The sequence below is a fragment of the Neopsephotus bourkii genome, unplaced genomic scaffold, assembly GCF_033783945.1.
Source record: "Neopsephotus bourkii isolate Nb327-2 ecotype Australia unplaced genomic scaffold, CSIRO-AGI_Nbou_v1 NB_272, whole genome shotgun sequence".
Lineage (NCBI taxonomy): Eukaryota > Metazoa > Chordata > Aves > Psittaciformes > Psittacidae > Neopsephotus > Neopsephotus bourkii.
The window spans coordinates 16,622,269-16,647,711 of NW_026900781.1; the positions used below are offsets into that span (position 1 = coordinate 16,622,269).

Genomic DNA, 25,443 nt, shown 5'->3' on the forward strand with positions numbered 1-25,443 from the left:
TGTGCTTTTATTTACATCCATTTAAACCCACTGAAATTAAAGTGGGTGGTGCTTGCCTCAATTTCACCTGTCTCTCTTTTTTCTCTCTTCTCCAAGGCGTAATCAAGACTGCTTTGCCAGATATGAGCAGAGAAAACAGGGAACAGTATCAAGTGGTCATCCAGGCCAAAGATATGGGAGGCCAGATGGGAGGACTATCTGGGACCACAACTGTGAACATCACGTTGACTGATGTCAATGACAATCCGCCTCGTTTCCCTCAGAGTATGGAGCATCTAATAGTTCTGTTGCTTTCCAAGAACCCCTCTAAAATCAGCTGCTTCACTGTCACCATCTGGGATCTTTTTTCTCCCCTTTTTAAAAGTATAAATAGATTCATAGAATGGTTTGGAAGGGAACTTAAAGATCATCTAATTCCAACCCCCCTACTATGGGCAGAGACATCTTCTACGAGAACAGGTTGATCAAAGCGCCATCCAACCTGGCCTTAAACACTTCCAGGGATGGGGCATCCACTGCTTCTCTAGGAACCTGTTCCAGTGTCTCATAACTCTCATATTAAAGAATTTCTTCCTAATGTCTAATCTAAATCTTCCCTCTTTCAATTTGAAACCATTCTCCTTTGTCCTATCACTACATTTTTGTGGCCCTCTCCTGGACTTGCTTGGGCAGATTCATGTCCCTCTTGTGTTGGGGTCTTCAAGGCTGAACATAATACTGCAGGTGGTAGTATTATGGTACTCACAAGGGAGTAGTAGAGAGGGAGAATCACCTCCCTCGACCTGCTGGCCATGCTCCTCTTAATGCAACCCAGGATACAGTTGGCTTTCTGGGATACAATCACACACTGCCAGCTCATGTTGAGCTTCCCGTCAACCAACACCTTATCCTCAGGGCTGCTCTCAATTCAGTCTCTGCTCAGCCTGTATTTGTCCTTGGAAGACAGGACTTTGCACTTGGCCTTGTTGAACTTCATGAGGTTGGCATTGGACCACCTCTCGAGCCTGTCAAGGTCCCTCTGGATGTCATCCCTTCTCTCCAGGGTGTCAACTGCATCACACAGCTTGCACTAAATCCCACTGTCCACATTGCTGACAAAGATATGAGTGATGCTGACCCACTGCTATGTCTGCTTATGTGGCAGCATTATTAAGGCAAATGAGAACTCTCCACTTTTCTCATAGCAAAATATTTCTTAGAATGATAAACTTACTTCCCTTTCTTACTGTGCTTACAGGAATGTGAACTGTAACAATAACTTAGGCTAACTTCAGGGACTTGAAAGCCTTTAGAACAATTTAATTACAAAATGTAGAGTTCCATTTTTTGAGATAATTTTAGTTCAACATTTTTAGGCAAGCAAATAGGTCAGCAAATTTTCTAAGGTACCACCTTGCAGAGTTGATCACGTGTTGTTATCTGCTGGAAGTCTAAGCATTTGGTTTAGCTACTTGTAATCTGGATTCAGCTCTTGATGCTGGATGATTTTGGTAATCTAGACCAGTTTGACACAATTAAGTTTTTTAAAAACATCTCTGTATAATAAAAAATGGCAATCAGAAAGCTGCACAATACAGAAAGTGTCTCAGTAACGTGCTACATACTTTCATCCTAGGCCAGTCATTTAAATCCAATCCCAATTTATTTTAATTAGTGTCTTATAAGCTTTTGATAGGCTGCAGATAGAAGACATTTACAACCTCACTGCAGTGTCTGCTGGAAAAATGTCTACATTATAAAATTTGAGTTGCTTGTGAACACTTATTAAGGACCTGACTGGCTCTCTTTAGTGAACAAACAGCTGATTTAGAAAACTCCCTGGGCTTGAAGGAACTTGAAAAACACTTCAGTACCACAGCAATAAGTATACTCAGAATAGTAGATAAAGGTCAAACTAGAAGAGATTTTTAAAAATATGAGAAAACTCTGACAGTGTGGAAGAAAGGATTTTAGAAATCGCATATAACTTTTTTAGCTCTGTTTATGACAACAGATTGCTTTTTAAAAACAGAAGTGTAGGGGAAGTACTGCAGTCCTCATAAAATATAACTTGAATTCACACTCAGAGTTTACTTGCTGAGAATCACCTTTATATGGCAAATTCAAATAACAATTTTTACCTGGCTTCCTGTTTGACTTCAGGAGGGGATACTGCTTAAACATCTATAACATGATATAGCCATAATATTTTGGCAAATACAAATTCTTGAACCCAAATTAAAATGCAGTGTGGCACATTGCATTATGAGCTTTGTTGTTGAATTAAATTTTCAACACTTCCTAGGAAATCAAACATAAAGAAACATCTAAAGATTTTGATTTCTTTTTAGATTAGTTATGAAGAGGGTCATACCTTCAAAGAGCTATCTAGTTTTGGAAGTTTGTTCCTTCCAAAAATAATTATATTCCATTTTCTCTTATGTGAGGCAACAATAGGTGAAAATGTGGCCTAAAGCTGAGGGTGAATTGCAAACGCAAGCAACAGGATTTAATGTCAATGTACAAAAGAACTCAATATTGATTTCTTGGAGGGACAGAAGAAAGCAAAATGATAGTGGACTGTGAACTACTGGTAGTTCCAACTGCATTAAGAAGAAACAAATTTTCTGTTTTGCTTTGTTTCTTGAAAGGAATCTTGGATAGTTAAAAGTTGATAGCCTGAACTGAATTTAAATGGCAACATAATAAAAATCTCACACATTTTTAATTCAATTGTAATCTAAGACAGATTAACTATCTCTCCTGCCAAAACTGTGTATCATGCACACTGCATCACAAAGATGAGGAATGCTTTCTGATGTAAAAACACTAAAGATAGTTATTTATCCTGGAATAAATCATAAGAATCATGATTGAATCTGTTCTTACAGTATTTCTACCTCACTAGCTGAACCCTTGAATTTGAGAAAGCCTTCAAACTTATGATTTAGCTCCCAGGAATACTTACTTTCATCTCATTTTCAGCCTGGTTTAAAGGAATAATATGCATTTTAGTCTGTGTGGATTGCAGCCAAACAGTCTACTGTTTTCACTTACAACCTTGTAACAGCAAATGCAATTTAGCATCAAGCATTAGCTTCCATTTTGTTACACATCTATTTAAATATAAGGCATTTACAGTGACACTCTTTTGCAGTTAGTCTGTACAATTGGAGGTGGAAACTCCTTCTGACTTAAAGGTTTGGTATAGTCCTTGAACTTAAAAGGAACCTTCAGGACCCTATACGTGTCTTAAAATAAAGCAAAGGACATGTAAATATAGGAAATAGGCTAGTTGCAAGAAAAACACTTGACTGTACTTCACTACAGGCCAAAAAATGCATATAGCTTCTTAGTAGACCCTTCAAAGGAAGACTGTGAATTTTAACACATGCTGCTTTTCAGACTCTTATGTTTTTTTCAATGCTACTAGTTCACTCAGTAAATTAATATTAATTTACTTAAGTAAACAGATGAAAGAAACATCAGATTCCGGAATGTCCCATGTAAAAATGCTGAATATATCAGTTGGGTTTTTTTTACATTTTTCTTGGTAGCAAATAACTGAAAGCATTGATTTAGAAACATTTGTGTCTTGCTAGTGTTGAAAGCTCTTCACTGACTAGTTCTGGCTGGTCAAGAAAACTATTTGGTTAATAATTTTTCTTCAACAACATGTCTTTATATTTAGATTTTTATTGCATATGTTGTCAGAAAATACATATACATTCACTTTTTATTTTTTTGTCTGTAATCAGATTTCTTTCTAGCAAACCCTGGTTATAAAAACGTTAAATGAAATCAACCATTGAAAGAGCACAAAAAGTACATACAGGGCAAATTAAAGAAAACCTGAGTGAATCTCCATTGCAATTAACTATGGTGTTTAACATGAACATGTATCCACATACTCTTTATCCTGACTCTTTAGTATGTATTAACAATAATGGATGAATGAATTACTTTCACACAGAACACCCTGTTATGTTGCCTGGAGATAGCAAACAAAAAAATCTCTTACTATTTCTAAATATATATAGAAACACTTCTAGAAAACATATATACATATATAGTGAAGTAATCAAGGTTAGAACTGGTGCACCCCAACAACAACAACAACAAACCATTAAAAGCACAGTAGTAAAAGGCTTTGAAGAATCGCTTAAAATTTTTGTGACAGTTTGTCAATCAACTTCAAATCCTGTTTTAAAGTTTAGTATGATGACTAACAATATTTATTTTTTAAGTTTCAAACTTCAAGTTACTTAAAAAAAATCCAGGTGAAACAGAAAATATTTTTTCTTCAAACGACTAAGCTTCTCAGTACAATAAATACTTGATTTTGCTCTTCTAGGTACCTATCAGTTCAGCTCTCCTGAGTCTGCACCACCTGGGACTCTTCTTGGCAGAATTAAAGCCAATGACCCTGATGTGGGTGAAAATGCAGAGACTGAGTATAGCATCTCCAATGGGGATGGATCAGACATGTTTGATATCGTCACTGACAAGGACACACAGGAAGGGATCATAACTGTCAAAAAGGTTCATTTTTTTCTCCCTCTCTTTTATATGAACTTAGCTCTCCAGATGTTGCAGTTATTTTCCTTTTTCCAGGGGAAGGAAGGGTAGATCTCACAAGGGGTCAGGCTGACAAGGAGTTATTGTATTAGTTTTGTGCCTCTCTTTCTTCAGTATCTGTTATTTTCATGTCTCGAGGGAAATTTACTGGCATGTCACTTCACGCACAGCAATATTTCAGTTGCTACTGTCTGTTCAGTATATATACTCTCATACACAGTACTTTCAAATTAGGGCTGTGAAAACCTGGAGGAGTTCAGTGCACACTGGGGTTTGCCAGCTGAATGCTGCTGTAAGGCTCACAAAGCCCGGAGGTTCAGATGAAGTTTGATGAACTTACATCTTCAAGGCTGAACTGTCCCTTTATAATCTGTCCAACAGTCAGGTATCTCCAGTACCTAAATTCTGTCTTGGTTTAAGTCCAAACTTGGTGAAACATAGTGTTACGTATTATGGCAATGGAAGTCCACAGAGTAAAGACACAGGCAGAAATTTAATTCAAAATACCATCTCTGACACATTTATTGGTTTCTTTTTAATGTTTAGACTGTTAAGCTTTGAACACTATTTTTGGTTCTATTCTTACTGAAAGTATCAGTAACAATTGATACATATACATATCTAATATAGATTTATACACATATATTTGGAAACATGCATATATCTGTGTATGTTCATTTGTATGTGTGTGCATATGAATTTATACATCAATATGCATATATGGATCTGCATAACATAAACGTCACACAAATAGATAGGAAATCAGAATTCATATTTTTCTCTTCACTCTGGAACATGGAGGCCAAGGACAGGTCTGGGTTGTTTTTGATGCAAAATAGGCAAGGATAGATGGTAATGGGGGAGGAGTAAGGAAAAGGGAAACAGAACACAGAGCATTTAAGAGCTGGGATAATTGTTCTTGTTATTAGCAATGGCATGAGACAAGTAAGACCTTTAGCAACTCCCACTGTGTACTGAGTCCAAAGTTCCTGTTTCTTTCTATTTTCCTGTGGGTTGGTTTTCTATGGGTTCTCCTGGTTTTCAAGGAATCTGAGCAAGTAGTAGACAGAGGGATCATAATTGCCTTGTTGCTCTATAATTCTCTGTATTTTTTTCATAGCTAGAATACGTCCTAATATACTCCATCTTCACCAAATACATCAAATTTTAGAGGTTTTGCTTCTCATTCATCATTAAAAAAATAAAATTTCTTGTAAAGTGATTCAGTTTTCCTTATTATTATTATTTGCTCCTCAGCATCTGGATTTTGAAAGTAAGATGTTATACACTTTAAGAGTGGAAGCCACCAACACACATCCTGATCCTCGTTTTCTTCAGATGGGGCCATTCAAGGACACAGCTTTGCTCAAAATTTCTGTGGAAGACATAGATGAACCTCCAGTGTTCAGCAGACCCTGGTATTTAATAGAAGTAGATGAAGATGCTAAGGAAGGAAGCATTATTGGACAAGTTGTAGCCCAAGATCCGGATATAACAAAGAATGCTATAAAGTAAGCCATTACATAACATAAAATGTTTTAGATGTGGCTCAAGTGTCAGGCACAAAGAGTAATGAGAACACAATGTAACAGGGGGCCACTCAAGCGATTAAGCATATAAGGGCTACTAAAAAGTGTCACACTGAGAAATACCTATGGGAACTTGTGAAGTCAAACACAGTTAACAGTGCAGGGTATGCTTCTGAAGGCCAGCCAATAGTCACTAGGTGAAAAGAAAGGAGAGGTTAGCATTTAATTCGCATCCTGTTCTTGTACTTCCACCAAAATTTTTATAAGATTATGGTTTTATACCATGTTTCCAGTGGCAAAAGTATGTAAAATATTCAAAATGGTGGTGTATTTCTACACTCCCTGCTGGTTGATGGCAGTCAGCCTTCTGCACCTTCATAATGCCCTAGACATAATATTGTCTACCATGTTCCACAGTTTAACTATTTAATTATCACATTATATTAAATAAGAAATGCTTGCAATAAAGTCATAACAATTACAGGTAAGAGTTCAGTGCTTTGAAATTGCTGTAATTGTTAGCCACCTGCCATTATTATCTGCAATGACAAACACAGAACTGAAATTTATGTATTTACCATGAAACTGATTATGAAACCTGATTACTGCACTTCTGAACAAGCCTGTTCTGTCCTGCAGCAGTACAGTTTTAGGTAGGAGGTATGAGAGGAAGAAGAAAAAAGATTTTAAAATAATTTATGTATAAAAACTCAACCTGATACTGTCTGGTAACTAGTAGACTAATTAAAACACACCTGTAAAACAAGTTATTCTTTGCTAAGAAAAAACAAAGCAAAAAGCAAGTGTCATAAAATAAGATTTTTAAGAATTTTGGTCTTAAACAACAACTAATCCAAACATTTTTTTGGTAATTTTGATGGTCCTTGTGACATCTTGAAAATATCTTATGATAAATTGATGCTTAATTGTATTTGTAATACGTATCCTTTCATGACTGCCTTCTCCCAGAAACAATTAATTAGCAAATATATTACCCAAGAATGTTAATTTTTAGTTGTTATTCCAGTATTAACTTTATCAGCTAAAATGCAATTTCAAATATGAATCTAACAAACTGCCAATATAAATAGTTTGCTTTTCATTCCACTCACTAGTCTTAAAAAATTGTTTCTCAGTATTTGTAAACTCCTCAGGCAGCTATAAGAAACCTGAGGTTAATTCTAAATGACTGCAGTTCTTAACCACAGTTAAAATTCAAAAACTTTTACAAGTGGCTTTGAACTAAACTAGAAACTATAGCAGGAGATAGTGATGCTCAGTTGTACGGTATCTTGACAGATACTCTGTGGATCGACACACTGACCTTGACAGAGTATTCAACATCTATTCAGGAAATGGATCCTTATTCATCTCAAAGCCACTTGACCGGGAAGAAACTCCCTGGCACAACATCACTGTCATAGCAACTGAAATCAGTAAGTTGGAGATCATTTATCTTGGTAGAACTGAGGAAAGTCAAATTTTACAATATCTATGATATATCCTGTTTCATTAGTTCTGCTCTTATTAAGATATTATCAATAGACAGAGTGTCTTTAAACGTACACCTAAAAGTTCAATTTACTCCTTCAGGACTATCTTTGCCCATTTACGAAAAGACAGTTAGGAGTTCTTGGGTTCAACAAAACCATGTACAGTGTATATTAGTATATAACTGGTTCCCTGAGAATTGCCATCAAATAATTTGGTTCAAAGTGATGATGGTTCCAAAGACTTTATCCTAAGGTAAGTCTTTGGAAAAATCCTTGGGGAAAATTATGCCCATAACAGACATATAGCACATTTTCAGAATTAGCACTTTTTTTTTTTTTTTTCTTTTTGTCTGGGTTATTTTTACATCTTTGTTAGAAAGGACAAATTTGGTTTGCTGGTTTTGAGGTCTTTTGTGTGTTGTTGTTGACTGACACTCTTTAACTGCTTTACTGACTTGAACAAGTTAATGTTCTTGACAGCTTTCTATCAGGAAACAGCTTTTGCAATGAATAATTTACTGATGTATGGAATACAAGTCAATAATAACTCAGTGACCTGTTTTTAGTATAAATCAATTTATAAACTTGATATTATTTCAGAATATTTATACTAAAATAGAATAATTTGTTTCAAATATAAATAGTACTTTTATGCATATGGAATGTATGTCAGCAGAACATGAAATATAATTGGTTTAGTATAATTAAAATAAAACTTTTATAATGTCTATTGGAAAAAAATATATTGGGTAATTTCAGGTCTTTTCATAGACATAGACTGTAAAGCTTTCTATTGTAATATAAATATTTTTTTTGTTTCAGATAATCCTAAGCAAAGCAGCCAGGTATCTGTCTTCATCCAGATTTTAGACATAAATGATCATGCACCAGAATTTTCCAAATACTACGAAACATTTGTTTGTGAAAATGCAAAAGCAGGACAGGTAAACAAATACTTATGTTACTGAAGAACTTGTAATGAAACTATCCTCGAATGCCACCATGAAGATTTCAACATATCTTAGTTCAAACAACTGCAAACCAACCCAGCCTCTTTATTCCCTACCTTCTACACAAGCTACCTATTTAATCAAAAAAGTAGGAGATAAAAGGTGCACTATTTTACCCTAGTATAATAACATAGCATATAATTCAATATTGTACTTTAACAGTTTTTTCATTCCTAATATAAAAAATTTTTTTCAGAACTATTTATGCATAATGCTACAAAACCCCTTATACTGTTTGATAATTATATTTATTTCTGGATTTTTTTTCAAAACCTTAGTTAATGTAACCACACCTTCAAGTACACAAAGCACACCTTCAAGTACACAAAGCAGGAATATCTTTTATTATGCTTCAGTAAAGTTATGAAAAATAAACTTTTACATTTTACAAAAATGAAAAATAATGTAACTCTTTCCATTGTAAGCTTAACTTCAGTTTTGAATTAGGTTGAATTTGGTCAAAGTTCATGTATATCTCTTTCTATCTATCTCAGCATAATCTAAAAAGACAATAACAAGTATTGTAGAGAAATTAAAGTGATAATTTTGAACCGAGAAAGGAGGCAGATCAACAGAACAAAGAGTCAGGATATTACATAAATCCTTTAATATTACTGCCATTACAACAAACACCTATTTATGCTAAAGCTAGTCAGCCTTTCAGTTTTAAATCCTTTAAAGAAGGATGTAAGTTTTGCTTTTAATTCTGTATTTACCAAAGAACTGGATATAATAGCAGATTGGGTACCTTGAGGTTGTCTTTCAAGAATTTCAGGTCTTGCAGAACTCTAGATGGAGTAAGAAAATGACATTTTCCAGTTGCAATTCAAATGATGTTTTACGAGTGGTTTAACTTTAAAAAAAAAAAAAAAAGAAAAAAAAAGAAAAGAGAGAGAGACCAAAAAAGGGTGAAAAAGAGGATACAGTGGATTGTTGGGGTTGCATTCAATTCTACTTATTTTTTGTTCATTGCACCTAATACTGGAATTTAGGTAAGTAGGTTAGAAAGACAGAGGGTACTTTGAGTGAAATCACTTGGCTTTGGAGAAGTACTTGATCATTCTTTTAATGGCTTTTTTATAGTACACTCTTACCAGTTTTTCTGCAAATAACATAAATAGAGTCAGGAGAGAGAGGATATGGATGTCAAAGGCAGTGATGAATTAAAGCAGTAGGAAGAATTATCTGAAAAATTAACAAAGAACATTTTTCAAAATAACTAGGATTTATGGTGTCTTAACCAGAGACATAAATTGTCACATAAGAATACAGTTCAAGCCTTATAGAATGAGAATGATTTTCCTAAATTCCCATTTATTGTACCCTCATAGTTTTGTTTTATGATTTATAAGATGTTTTTCCAGGTGGAATGCATTCAGATAATTCTAGCCATTAATTTCAAACAGCTGATATATCAACTAAATTCTGCCTATAAAAAAAAAAAAACCTCTTTGTACAAAATGAAATTCAGAGAAATAGATCTTAAAATTTCATTATAATAACCGATAAAAAGGTGAGCCATGTACTTTAATTACAGAACAGAAAGAAAGCTTCCAAATTTTACAAATGAAAATTTCATTGAAATTAATCATATGCAATTTTAGCAGCCAGCAAACACAGGTTTTGTCATATATTTAAACCAAGTTTAATCCAAGCATACTGCTTGTCAATTTCCTTAACCCAGTTTCCACCTAGTCTAGCATACTCAATGAAACATCTATTAATGTATAAGATTTCATTTACTTTTCTGGTAAATTCTGTGCTTTCCTAACAACAAAGGTGACAGAGGCCCATTAGGTAGGCATATTGATGTTCAGAACTCCTTTATATCTAGCATACTAATGTAATCTTTGGAATTATTTTCTTTAATTGAAAAAAAAATCATAAAAATACTACAAAGAGAGTGTGCACAATGTGTAGCTGAAGAATGAGACATCCAGACTGTTCTATCTCTTAACAATTGTATACCTTAAGACAGGCATCTGAGTTCAATCTGGAAGTTTAGATATAGTTGACTTAGTATTTCAGAAAATAAATTACCTTTTCTATGTAAGACTACTTTTATTTTGGTGTCTAAAAATAGCAATGAATATAGGCATACAAACTTGATTATTTTGGCCAAGGATGCTAAGTTCCAGACTGCCCATACCATTCATATTTAGCAGTCCCCCTAGAATACAATAAAGATATAGGATCATGCCGTGTCCATTTAGTACTACTCCTCCTTATTTTAACAATCACCTAAAGCAGCTGTCTTATTAAAATCATTATTGTTTCTTCACACATCATAGCAGTGCTTCTTCCTCTGGTGCCCACAGCAGGAAAAACAGACTGAAAAGAGAAATGCATTTAACTAATTTTTCAAATTTCTTTTATTTAAATCAGGCCCAGCTATTAATCACACCACCCTCTAATCTCAGGTGCACCAGTAATCAATCAAAATGATCAAATATTGCTCTCTGCCATAAAGTGGCATTACTCATTCTCAACATCAGCTGATAGTAGAGGCTGCATTTGTTGTTTTTGAGGTAGCCTTAGGAGGGTCAGAGGAAGAAAACATTCTCGGTTCTCTCCTCTTCCCTGCTACTCTTTTGTCTCCAAAAAGCACATGTTATGACTGGGGAGAAACATTGTCACTAGAGGTTCATAAATAACTGCATTCATTAGGCTGGAACAGATTTGTCACCATGCAAGTCATGGCTAATACACAGGCTAAAGAGAAGGATGCCGCAGCCTTCCTGTCAAACAGTTTAGAAATCCCTAATCCTTTGATGACATGCTAGAACCCCAGGGACTGTTGTGGGGAAGGCTCTGATATAAGTTCTCTCATGCTCTTGTCAGGGAATTAATTGGGTCTTTTTTGCTGGATTAGATGAGTCTTCTCCATGGAAACCGGGAAGATTTACTTGAAAAGGAGACTGATTTAACTGAACAAGTTGTTAGCAACAATTTAACTAATTTCAACACCCGTCAGTAATAATATTTAAGAAAATAACTTGTGTCACTTCTTTTGCTCTGACATTATATTTTCCTGCCATAGAGGGGCTCTCAGACATCAGAATAGGGAAAGAGTTTGCTTTCTCCTCAGAAAGCTGGCAGACTTTTCTTATTAGTCTTCATACCCCCTCTTTTTTTTCTCAGATGGAGCAGGAAAAGATCACATTTTTCACATGGCCTTTGCTAATTATCAGTTATGAGTTGTTGCTCCATTGTAGCTGCCTTCTCTAGGTAGACACCTATTGGCTTCATTTAGTGAGAGACCCATGGTAGCATCTGTCTTTTGAAGCAAGAACTGGAGTTCAAGGGAGAATTTTCCAACTTCTGGTTAAGCATTCAGTTCTGCTTTAACACTGCCAACATATTTGTGGAACAGAGCCAAGACTTGAAAACCAAACTGTTTTGCATTACCAAACATGAAGCTTTATTAAGTGGCAGACATTTTAGAACATTTGTTAAGACATGAAGCATCAAGATCAAAGGTTTATTCAAGCTTACACACGTGTGATGGAGACTACTTTCTGCAGTTAGCATTATACAGTTGTATATGCTAAAACGGTGCCTTAACATGCGTGATTACTCAAGCCACAAAATTACAATATGAGCATCCACTGACAGCTGGATTGATTTTGAAACACTTCTATGAAGGGACACTTGAACTATATTATTATTTTACTCATAAGTAGTGCAGCCACTTCAAATTCTGCAAAAATCTTTATCCCACCCACTTGCACTGTGCTGTGTTATTAATACATTCAAGATTAGTGAGAGATTTGCCCTAACAGATCATACAGGCAGGAAAAGAGTTAAGAGCAAGAAAGGTTAGGATAAATGCAAATTTGCTTCTTAACCATTCCCTCAAAGCTTTTCCACACTTCTGATGCCTGGCAAAAACACGGTCTCTCTCACAATATGTTTTTTTCACAGTTTATTGCAGACAAAGCAGTGAGGTCTTTTCAGATTCCTTGAGATACATTTGCAAAGCAAGTTCAATAAATTTCAAAAATGACAAAGCCAGTGCCGTGAGATCCAGGATTTGTTCTGCCCTCTCTTATACCACTTCTGAAAAAAGTGTCAGACAAAACCAAACAGCAAAATATTCCAAATATTCTTCTCTCCAGTGCCTAGTGATACTTTTTAAGTTTTATCTCAGAAGCAGCTGAAAGTAGATAAAGGACATTTGAGAATTTCTCTGTTGTACAATATCTAGGTTTAACTACGAGCGTAATATAACAAGAACAAAAGCCCAACTGATTCAAGTGGATTGAAGGTCTACTCCTCTACATATCTATAATCAAACAACAAAATTCAGCAGCTTAACAACATATGTCTCCAGTGGTCTTACTTTCCTGAGACTGGAAATCTGATTTTCATGCTATATGACAATTACATTCTTTTAAAACTTCAGAAAAGCATTGTCTACAAAAACAGACCATCTTTAAATTCCCATGAAAGTGACAGTATTTCTCATTGTCTTATTTATAGTGAATTTAAAAAGAAGGAATTTTGAAACAAAAAGTTTTAAAGTATGACAGCAACCACTGATATGCTGCTGTTTTAAAAAGAAGCAGCAGCAGATGACATTACATACATTGTATTTGTCTCAAATCTTGTTTTATTAGTAGAAATTTTCAATCAGCAAATACATCTGTCCACCCATAGACCTCATCTTGTTCAGCTTTCTCCAATGGCCCTTTCAAGAATATGTCTGAAGCATGTTGCTGCATTTTTTAATTGTGAACCCTGCAACCAATGTCCAACTGTACTTTATTTATATGACATGCCAAGCTAGCACAGCCTGAGAAGTCCATCTTAGAAGTGGCTAGCTGATGCTGACCGCTATACTGTTAAAAGATGCATTACTAGCTTAATGTTTACTTCAGTGTTTCCTGTATTCCTTTTAGAGGCAGTCCCAAGACTGAACCCAACCCAAGTTTCCTGCTTGTGCAATTCTCTGTGTCCACAAATGCAGCCTCAAAAACAGTAAGGGCATGCTCTGAAGTGCACAGGGACCCTTGTTATTTCAGAATGCCCCCACCTAACTTTTATTCCCTTTCTATCTTTAAAACAGCTTAAAGAATACTGGAGAGCAGGCTTCATCTAGGGATGTACCAGATATGCGTAAGGAATCTGTTACTGGACAATTTGGTCAACCACAATAATTTTTTCAAAGATGAGTATAAATACCTAAAACATAGTCTGAACATAAGCTACAATCACAATTTTGTCTATGGTGTAAGTCATGGCCTTAAAAATACACTACACAGGAGAAAAACCAACCAACCAACCAAAAGCTAGAAAACAAACACCACCCGCACACGCCCAACCCAGTATATAATTAAATTATTTCCGTATTTGACAAAATTATGCCAATGGAAAATAGGTCCAACCCCCTTAACAGAATCTCTGGCTTGATCATGAATGAAATTCTTCAAGAAATTTTTCCAGTGGGAGTAATTCTTCATTTGCAACTCATCTTACATTGTAGAGCTGTTACAACTAGTTTGTCCTGAGTGCAAAAGAGAAAACTCTATGTAAATACCTAAGTTTAAATCTTCAGTACCCTCAAAAACAAATGACCCCTAAAAACTTGAACTTTCTTAGGAAGATCTACTCAGCTAAGAGACTGTTACTGCACATGTGAAGTGCATAACCCTCAAAATAATGACAATAATATTACATTTCCCAAATTGTGCTCATTTACATGGGAAATTATGGAAGAAAGAAAAAAAAAGGGATTTGTTTTTTAATCTTCTCTAAGCCTGATATGATTTAAACATATTTGAGTAAAGACAATTTCTTGAAATAACTCTTCCCTTATAAAGTTTACAGTGTCAGAGATATTTCTCCAAACTCCTGGTGAAAAGGAATTATAACTCAATGTCCCTAACTGATTCAAGAGGGAAAAATATATTTCCAACATGAAAGTACAAAATGTACATTAAACAGTACTATTTTTTTTTTCATATAACTGTAATACTTAAGTATAACCACATCTCTTTCATTTCTGCAGTGATTGTCCTTAACATCATTCTTTTTTATTTACAGCCATATAAGTGGAAAAGAAAATCCCTAATTAAATAATATCTTTAATTTCATTTTTCTTATTCATCGTTTGGAAAAATTCACCTGCAATCATTTTCTTATTGCACTTCTATTCTCCCATCTTTCCTTGGGGAAGAACAGCTGGTTCTCGATTTATGAAGCCAATAGTTAGAACAGCTAATAAGTTTGAGGGTTCTGTTTGGTTGGTTGTTTCTTTCCTCCTTCTTCAGTAAATTTTCAATGTAATTAGATTTTGTTCATGCCTCCTATAATTTTCCTCCATGTGAGTAGCACATAAAGGGAATCAAATACAGATCCTGCAAACATCTCACTGATTACATCTTAAAAAGCCTTAAGATACACAACTGCTATTTCTGGTAGCTATGATATCAAGATGTTTTCTCCTTGAGTTTTTCAGCAAGTAATTGTTCAAACATTGTCACTCATTTTATGTCTCGGATACTTTAACAATATTTCTGTTTTTTCAAATGTGTAAAAATGTGAGAGAAAAATTTTCTCATTTCAATGTACTATTTTAGTCCTATCAGATTTTTCTTTTTTTTGGGTAGCAATATTAAATTTTTGCATTAAACAATGAAAAACCAAAATCAAGCACTATCCTGGTCTTGCTGTCTGTGTTGCTGCTCTCTGTATTGCTACTCTCAGAGGCAGATTGCAACAAAGACAAGTGCAATGGGACATTGGAAAAATGTCATATATACTGAAAAGTCTACTTTGCCATAAACAGTGATTTGGCTAATCTTGGAAAACAAATAAAAAATTAAAATATGTAAAATAAATCTAAAGAGCAACGATCATCAAATGCTTGGAAAAAGAGACCTTCATATGTAGATATTATTCTAACCATATTTAGAAAAACTGCATAATCCTGCCTTCAGTATAGTCACATCTTCTAGTACATGGCAGATATTCACAAGTTACCCTTCTGGTCCTTAATATGCCTCAATTTTTTTTTTAATAACAACTTGATATTATTAGCTTTAATAAGAGTGTTCTAAAATTAATTAGAAAAAAGGAGGGCCAAATATTCATTTTGCAGTACAGGATTAGCAACAGCAGTGTTCTGAATGAAACAGCAAGAAAAAAATCTTTCATATTTTTGGTAGCCCTGTAACTATGTTTCTCTAATACAGAATTTCATCCTGAGAGATGCTGGACACTCCTCAAAATTTAACTGTATCTTCAAGTCCCACTCAAGCTGATGCTCAGAGAAAGTACATAAGGAAAAGCCATTCTTGATTGCTACAGAGCTTAAAATTTGTATTACTTGTCAATTACTGTGTTTCTTGAAGAAGCCATGCTGCACTTCCCCTGGAAATATCAGAAAAACAAGGCTTGAAGTCTTTGATAACAAGTAGCTTTGATGTCTGTGGGATTTCAAGTCACCCTACATACAGGAAACACTCAAAAACTCAAGACAGGCACTGACTTTCACGTGTCTTTGAAAGAAATAAATGTGCTGACATCTTTTTGCCTTAAAATGTGGGTGTCATAGGGAACTCAGCTGTACTGAGTTGCAGCATCCTCAGCTGAAGCTTATTCCCATTCTTATGCCACCAACCTTTGTCATATTGTGATTGAATGCAAACACGCCCTTGTAAGTCAAGGTGGAGTGTGGTCATTGTTCAGTGCAATACTCACTAAGGAGTGCAAAGGACATAGCAGTCATTTTTATGTCTCACTGGAGTTACTACATGCAACCTGGTATGGTGTTATCTGCTGCAAGTCATTTCACAAATCACAGATATTCCCAGATATTTCCCTTCTCAGTTCTGCAGCTGTTTTTCATAGCCTCACGAAGTCAAATTGCTAGCATGCATGTGTGTCTACATATACATGAGTACATATCTACACGTTTTGATGCAACAGGAAAGCCTGTGTAATCTAGAAGTACTGCTAAAGCCTTTTTTTTTTAGTCCACTCTACTCTGACCTTATGATGGTATCATTATCACTCGTTCCCAGCTGAGTGGCCTTGTTAGGGCAGCTATAACGCTCCACAGCCAGAGGTTTCAATTTAGGAGGGAGTAAAGAATCTCTTTTTATTACCTCAGGAGAACCAAGCATCTTGCCAGTGCAGTACTCTAATTTATTGCAAAGAGCAGATGAGGTAGACTGGGAATTAGACAGATTTAACAACTGGTTTATACACTGCTCTCTGTCATTGCTACATGAAGCCACAGGAGGTTTATGGCTTATTCACAAGGGCAATTGTTTCTCTATCACTGCAATATACTGAGTAAAAATCAAAGTACAGCACTGTCTTGCAGTGAAACTGGTCCCTTTTTCATTCTCCTTTATGTGTTTAAACAATAAACCACCAATTTGCTTCCTGTAATCTCTGCTGTGTTTATGGGGGGTAAATTTGTCTTAAGATATCAGTTTGTGTCTTCAGACAGATTCACTGAATTTTTACTGGACATGAAAAGCAGAGATCTTATTTCAAATGCTAGATTTCTAAAATAGCATGAAATATTGTTTTCCTTATAGTTAATACAAACTGTGAGTGCAGTTGACAAAGATGAGCCCCCTCGAGGACATAGATTTTTCTTTGAGTTGGTGCCAGAATTTGCTGTTCATCCAAACTTCTCCATTGTAGACAACAAAGGTAACTGCTCACCAGTACCATCCTCCTCCTTGTCCCAGCCCTAATACTACATCGTCTAGCAACATTTACTGATTTCCGACTTTTTGTTCTAGATAACACAGCAGGAATTATGACTAGAAAAAATGGATACAGCCGTAGTAAGATGAGTACCTATCTCCTGCCAATCATAATATTTGACAACGACTACCCAATCCAGAGCAGCACTGGCACGCTGACAATTCGAGTGTGTGCCTGTGACAGCGGGGGGAACATGCAGTCCTGCAATGCTGAGGCCTTGCTCTTCCCTGCTGGACTCAGCACAGGGGCACTGGTTGCCATTCTCCTCTGCATCATTATCCTGCTAGGTAAGTTTTGTGACAAGATGTTTAATTGACTAAGCAAAGTTCTGGTCAGTCCTAGACCCCTAATATACTTTAACTTCTTGCTCACACAACCCTGCAGAACAATATTTTTTTCAACTGCTTCCTAAGCAGTTTGGACTGTTTGTTATCATTACTATTCAGAAGAATGTGCAAAAATAATGAGAATATTAATGTCATTTAAATAAAATAAATTTGAAAATCTAGGGTCAGTTTTAGATTATTCTTATTTGAGTAATGTTTTACATTATAAACAGAACTTAATTTAGACACAGGACTTTAAAATCAAATTCCTGTAGCTGAGTGACAAGTTTTTCAGTGATTAAAAAAATATCAATTATGCTACCTATTTAATCATTAATTATTTGTACTTTTTATACTCAGGAAATATATCAAAAGTATAGAAGAGAAATCTTCAATTGCTTGCAAGTGGTAGAGAGAGTAGCTGATTAAATAAAGTGTAAGCACAGAAGTTAGATGTATGTTTGGAGACATACGGTGATATATGAAGAAACTAGAATAAATACTAGCTCATAACCAGTGTAAGAACATAAAACCTGCAACTTCCATGTTTTGCTTACAAGAGAAGTGCCTCCTTAAAAGTTCCATCATCTCTACGTTTCAGTCAAAACCTGTGGAAAACCTCCTTCCCTTTCCACCTATCCTAGCAAAAACAGATTGCGACAGGAGCAGTGACAAAGATTGCAGGTGTCACTTCATATAATTCTAAGATGATCACATTTTTTCAGCTTTTAGACTGGACTCAAACTGCCTCTGGTAAATATTCAGAAGACCACAGAGGGTGGTAGGAGGAAGTCAATGTGTAGTAACTATGCCTGTACTGCTGAGCACAGGGAAGCATGGCTACTTATCTCTGACAAACTGATTAAACATACTGGACATTGCCCAGGAATAGTCTGAGCAGCAGAACCTGAAAGATACCATTTCTAGCAGGCAATTATGTTTCAGACACTGCCAGATCTGACTCTACACCTTACATAGTTCTTAACACCATGTCAGCAGGCTCCTAGTCTTCACAGCCATCTTTCATGTCTCAACATAGACCATGAAATGTGTACCATGAAACACACAGCCTTACTCACTCACTAGGAAGACATCACTCTGATGGGCTGCAGTGCTTCAGCACAGAAACATTGAACTGAAAACAAAAATCAAATTGTGCCTTAGGACCACAATAGCACATGAGACTGAGGACAGGCTCAGGGACCTGTGCTATGCTCTGTGCAAAACAAGTGTGACCACTTCGTGTCTCTTTGAACAGACCCCACTGTACTTAGTCCTTACAGTCCTATCTGTACTCTAGTACAGATACAGCTGAAGCCAGAGTAGCATAAGAGTGAAGAGCATCTAAACAAAATTGTTAGTCTACTGCTGTTGTGATTCTTGGCACCTCATTTAGTTGTTCAACAAGATGTAGGGTGTTAGAGCAGTAGACTAGTGTCAACATGCCTGAAGTACGAGAGACAAAGAAGTATCTGGCTGTGAAAAACACTTCTTAATCTTTCCGTGATCTAGCCTACTGTTGTATATGAAGCAACATACGTAAGTGGACTATTATTTGTCTAGCATCAAGAAAACATGAAAAGAATGGCTCCTGTACAGATACAAAACCTGCAAGTAAAACAGATGAGCTTTTACGTTCACAGGATTGTGCCATGGCATGTGGAAGATCTGAAATGTCCCCTCCCTACCAGCAGCATGTCCACTCTTCCTTTTTATTTGACAGTACTCATATCAATCAAAATAAAACCTTTGCCTCCTAAGACCCAACGAAAGTGCTCAGCACTGCTATGTCTGATTTGCAGATGATCTTTTTGCCCTCCCTGATTTACTCCAGCTGCTGAGGCTACAGACAGATTTTTCAACGTATTCAAACATTGAATTCCTACTGAAAGCAACAGCATTTAGGCACCAGCATGTGTTTACAAACCTAAACTTCAGTATTTCATCTCCCTCCGTAGAAGTTCACTTCTGTGTCAATCCTTACCTCTCCAGAAGTAAGAGTTATTCAACTAACATTTCTTAAAATAGGGGGGTGATGTTTTAAAAAAGAAATATTTAATATCAAAAGCTGGATTTCAATTCTTGCAGTCATTGAAGCCAAAAATAATTTTGTCAATAGTATTGATAGCTGAAGGTCTTCAGGTTCTGATACGTCAGAAGGACAAGTAGATCCTGTTTTCAAAAGTGACTTGGCACTTAGGAATACCTAAATTACTAGCTTTCAAGAATATGAATTACTTTTGACAAGGAGATTCAACTACACTTGTTGAAATCACCCCTAGTGACTGCCAGGAAGGTGGTAATTCACAAAACTAATATCAATGTCAAACCCTAGTAGGATGATATATTTTAAGACATCATCTGCTTTTCAACTTCATCTTAAGCATACATTTATTTCAAATAAAAATTTTAACAATTGCTCCCATAGTTTTAAATAACATAAGGTTTTGACTGCTATAAAATCATTAATGTTTTTTCCATATCAACTTCAACTTGGAGATAGCTTTTATATCACTATTTTTCCCAGTAAAAATCCCATTCCAGACTTAAAACTTTCCCATTTCAACAGTTATTGCAAAATATTTTGCTTAATTTTTTAATTTCGAACTTCTAATTTCTTCAGTCATCTTTTGTTTCCTTTCAGTATTAGTTGTCTTGTTTACGGCCCTCAAGAGACAGAGGAAGAAAGAACCCTTGATCGTTTCAAAGGACGATGTTCGGGACAACATTGTTACCTACAATGATGAAGGAGGTGGGGAAGAAGACACCCAGGCTTTTGACATTGGCACACTGAGAAATCCAGAAGCAAGGGAAGAAAGTAAGATGAGAAGAGATGTTATCCCAGAAACTATATTTCAGATAAGACGGACTGCACCTCTTTGGGAAAACATTGATGTCCAAGACTTTATTCACAGAAGACTAAAGGAAAATGATTTAGACCCAGCTGCCCCTCCTTATGATTCACTAGCAACATATGCCTATGAAGGAAATGATTCCATAGCAAATTCACTCAGCTCCCTGGAATCACTTACTACAGAAGGCAACCAAGACTATGATTACCTCAGCGACTGGGGCCCTCGATTTAAAAAACTAGCAGATATGTATGGTGGAGAAGACAGTGATAGAGACTGAAAAAGTAATCTGTGACCTGGTTGGTGTTAGTGGAATTCATGTCTATGTTACTAGATAAAGTGACCTACTCTCACTTGGGAATAAAAATTTACAAAAAAATAGATGTTGTCTTAGTAAGAGTTTGCTTAATCAGTAAGTCAACGTGAAAGAATATGAATGATTTAGACTTTAAAAAATCTATAGTTCATCCTCTTTGCCTAGGAACCTCTGATGAAAGGTTTTTATTGACAATGAAAAACAATAAAAGGCTTTTTGTGCCTTTAATTATGAGATGGAAAATTGATTTTTTTCTTTTTAATTGCTTTGCATTACCTTTCAAACTACCTGGGACATTGTGCGCCTGCATTGCAACATATTCTCAAAAACATACTTTAAAAAATATTAATATTCCTGCCATATTTATTGAGTTAAAGAATGTCTGTGTGTTGATTCATCATGATATTTTTATATATGTATATTTATATTTTTGTATTTTTATTAAATAAATTAGTATTTATAAAAACAATATACACATAATTTATTAATAATAAGACACTGTCCAATCTTTCTGAACAAATGAATCTTCATATTGTGAAATAATTTTTTTAATGCATCTTCTTATATTGGATTAACGGTTGAAATGTACTGTGCAAGAACAATATGGAGAGAGTGCTCTTTAATGGGAATGCAGTGTAGAAAAAAGAAAAGTTATTTTCAAAAAAAGTGATTATAAATAAATGACTCGCAATGTGTATTACTACATGGCATAATAATATAGTTTCATAGCAAAACTTGCTCCCACACACCTTCTTATATGAAGTAACCAGAGAGAGGATTTAACAGATATATGCCTGGGGATTTAAGGAACCATGAAAGTTTGTTTATTCTTGTAGATATGAAAACTATTCTGTAATATTTTTAATGGAATAATTAAGCAAACATCAATAATGAAAAGAAGTCTTTTGTATGCTAATTTATTTTGGGGTTTGAGGCAATTAGACAAATCAGACATGTTCTTAATAGGGTTTTTTGAAGTCAGAGTGAGCCAAGCAGTAAAACAAAGTCCAACTAATATTTTGCTAAAGATGTCAATGCTCTCTTTCTTCAACAAAGTGCATACATTTGCATATTTTCTAAAGCCTTAATGACAATCTTCAAGTATATATATGTGTTTAAAATCCATTTTCTGGATCAGTTTTTATGCAATGCACATTTTTTTTTCAAAGCACAGGATACGAGGAATTTACATAAATCACGTGTCTAACTTTAAAAGTTGCAATGTTTTCTATACATGCATTTTAAAAAAAGAACAAAACCAAACAAACCTCAAATGTATGAAAAAGAATTCAAATTGCTAATTATACAGGATGCACATTATCAATAGCATTTTCATTTTTAATATCAACATTAGTGAAAGCCAAGTGCATATAGATTTCGAAAACAATAATGTTTTAAGATTTTCACTAGATTACTTAGTTATTTTTCAGATCTTTTCAGAAAGAAAATTAAGATGCAGATTAGCAATATAATGTGGACCACTGAGACACACATCTCTTACCAAAAATTTAATAAAGAGATCACACAAGGTCACTTCACCCAGACATAAAAGCACATGCCTGCCTAATGTTTTCCTTTCTACAATATTGACTTTCATATTATTTGTCTAAAATATCTCTTTATTATTATCTATTTCATCACTCTACCGTATTCTTCTATCTTCCCCAATGATGCATCTCAAGTTTCCTGCCACTGAACTACTTTTTGGGGGGAGGCAGGTATGTGTCTGTGAGGGGATTGAGATTGCAAATAAACACCTGACACCACCCACTGTGAGCTGTGTATGGGGTATGCAAACCTACATGGCAAGCAAAACACTTTAGTGACACAAAAAATTCAAAATAACCCGCAGCCACGTGGCAGCCATGTACATGGATCGGATGTAGTAACAAGATATTGGTGTACAGCTCAGTGGTTTAAGAATGCATATTTCTGTTTTATGTCTTTTGAAGGTCTGAAGAGAAATGACCAGATCAAAAAAACACTTATGACTGGTAAGGGCCAAGATAAACTTTCTAACTCCTGAGGAAATACTGTGGGATTTAGTCATCATTCCAAACAGACTTAAATTGATTTTGAATGTGCTCTCCACATGGTTAAGAGCAAATAAGCTGAAAAAGTAGCGAAAAGGAGCAAAAATGAAACATTCTAAGTAAATTTTCCAAGAAAAAAAAAACACCAAAAAAATGTAAATTCATTCCATCTCAAAGGCAGGGGAAAAAAAAAAAAGAAAAAAACCAGAAGAATAGATGATGAACGTGTTGGGGTTTAATATTTATGTATTTTATATTTCCTTTCACTTGAAATGATTTTTTTCTTAACATCCTCAGATTTACAAGCTTATCCAGACAGTCTTATCAGTAAAAAATAATGCTGGGAACAATCTCCCACAAAAGGTTCCATCTTTACACCATTACACCAGACTCATTACACCAGGTTAAGCAACTTAAGTGCAATGACTACCATACGCAAAGATGGCTAAATTTTTTGTCATTTCATAAAATGGTTGTTTTCAGAATAGATGAGCCTGTAGTGCCTTTTCTTATGCATTTGTGACAGCAGGCATTAACGCCTTCTGCTCTACCAAAAGCATTTCAATGTCTAATGGTCTAGCATACACTAAAAGTTGCATTTTGAAGTCACATTCACACTTCACTCCTCACTTGTGCTAAGTAGACAGGTAGAACATATAAGTTTTTGGGTCATTGCTTACTGGAGTATTTTTACATGTTATGTAAAAAAAAAAAAAGAAAAACAAAAAACCCAACAAACTCCCAAACCAGGATCTGGAAGTCAAATATTTCTGTCTTTTCTATGGGAACGGGAAGAGGTACTCTAGAAGAATCTTCCAAGAACACAATATGAATATTACCTGTATGCAAATGACTGTCTAGACATATGAGTGAAGGTATATACATGCATATATTAAAAAAAATCTGACTTTGTAAGATTAACAAGCAGAAAACCTTAGGTACCAGTTCTGTTCAAACAGATACCAGTCTAAAAGGAAGAAAACCTACGGCAGAGTATAAGACACTTTCAACTATATGCAAACGAAAGGACAAACCAATTTAATATTTTTATTATATTTTACTCTTTGGTTTAGTTTCAGTTCCTAATTCAAAGTAGGAGGGATCTGGCTTGAATTTCACTTAAAAATGACTTCCAAATTTGGGATTTAGCATCTTCATTAAAATCTCAAAGAAATGGAAATGCAGGAGTGTTGCGAATATCACTGCTCTTGCATTCCAAAGAAATCATGTTGACGTTATTTCTGTAGGGAAAGCAAGTGCCTCTGCAGAATCAGCCTACCTGCTGTCACAGAGCACCATGAAGCAAAGAAATCCAGGAATATTTCCTTCTTAGCTTTTACTCCCTGCCCCCCATCACTCCCCTTCAAAGCAAAGCACTCTGTAACATCATTCGCCCACTTCAGAAAAATTCATTAGAATACTTTTTAGCAAATTCCAGATCACCAGTAAAAGCAGAAGTGACAATGTCTTCTCACAACTTCGGTGTCTTTTTTCTCTTTGCTTCTGTGCACTGTTTTAGCAGGAAATACATTTTCAGAACAGTCCTGTGATTTATAATATGAGCATAATCCTAATTTTATTCATTTTACCTTGGAATTTGACATAGCTCCTGTCATAACACATATTAATATACCTTCATCAAGCTTGGAATGAACTCCATAGCTTAAAAAAAATTTTGCTTTTACAGTCAGTGTGCCAAGCATTTCTCCCATCATTTCTCAAAATGGAATGACAGGCTGTATAAAGTAAGCCTGCACAAAAGCAGGTTTTGATCTTTGGTGGAAGTAAAATGATCATAATGTTGTTCACTGCGTATAGATCTGTCCTTCAATTTACCTTTTAGTTACTGGTAGACATTTAGACTACGTTAGAAACAGTTTATGATCTGTTAGAGCAGTGCAAGAATATCTTTGGAGCAGAATAGGATCAAAAGATCAGTCTAGGATCCTTACAACCTTCCTTTCCCTGCAGCAACAGAAGGCAGAATGATCCTACCAGACACTGCCTCACAGAATTACATACGTGGCACTTACTACTAGAAACAGAAGTGAAAGCTAGAGTTTCACAAGGGAAAACGGTGAAAAGGAAATAGGACTGGGATTTTTGTCACTTGACAATTACTCTTGCAGCTGTCAGGAAGCAGGTCCTGGTTGCTAGAAGCAACAATAATAATTTATAATGCTTTCCATCCCCAGTTTTTAAAGCTTTTTACAAAGAAGGTCAGTGTCATTATCACCATTTTACAGGCAGGAAAAGCACTTATTTGTGCACGTTTCCCTTAGGATGACAAGCAGGACAGCAGTGAAGTTTGGAGCAAAATCCTGCTCTTCTCTTCACAGGCCTTGAGGTCAGCTAACCATTCAAGAGGCTTTTGTTTATGTACCTTCACTGCTTAAACTGTTGAGAAAGCTTGCTTTTAATTAGCTTTTACTGCTTCACAGATTTTAGACATCTTACAGGAACACACCTTTCCACGGGACATCATAAGTCAAAGATCCTTTCCAAATTAAGGTTTTGCTTTGGACACATGTTTCTGAGACAAGTCCAAGGTAGCTGCAAAGCAGAAGCTGAGGTGCTTCCCTGGGGTTGCTTCCTGCAGG

The 25,443-nt window shown here is 35.5% G+C and overlaps 1 protein-coding gene across 2 annotated transcripts in view; it reads left to right on the plus strand.

The window, feature by feature from the left end:
- The window catches only part of CDH9 (cadherin 9), a 92,496-nt gene extending 70,375 nt beyond the window's left edge, over window positions 1–22,121 (plus strand). For both annotated transcript variants that reach the window (XM_061346686.1, XM_061346687.1), the window contains 8 exons: window positions 97–264; window positions 4,334–4,521; window positions 5,815–6,068; window positions 7,386–7,522; window positions 8,402–8,523; window positions 17,142–17,259; window positions 17,352–17,603; window positions 20,287–22,121. In XM_061346686.1, coding sequence (XP_061202670.1) covers window positions 97–264; window positions 4,334–4,521; window positions 5,815–6,068; window positions 7,386–7,522; window positions 8,402–8,523; window positions 17,142–17,259; window positions 17,352–17,603; window positions 20,287–20,774 — 1,727 coding nt within the window. In that variant the 3' untranslated portion in view covers window positions 20,775–22,121. The remainder of the gene's footprint in view (window positions 1–96; window positions 265–4,333; window positions 4,522–5,814; window positions 6,069–7,385; window positions 7,523–8,401; window positions 8,524–17,141; window positions 17,260–17,351; window positions 17,604–20,286) is intronic.
- The last annotated feature ends 3,322 nt before the right edge of the window (window positions 22,122–25,443 follow it).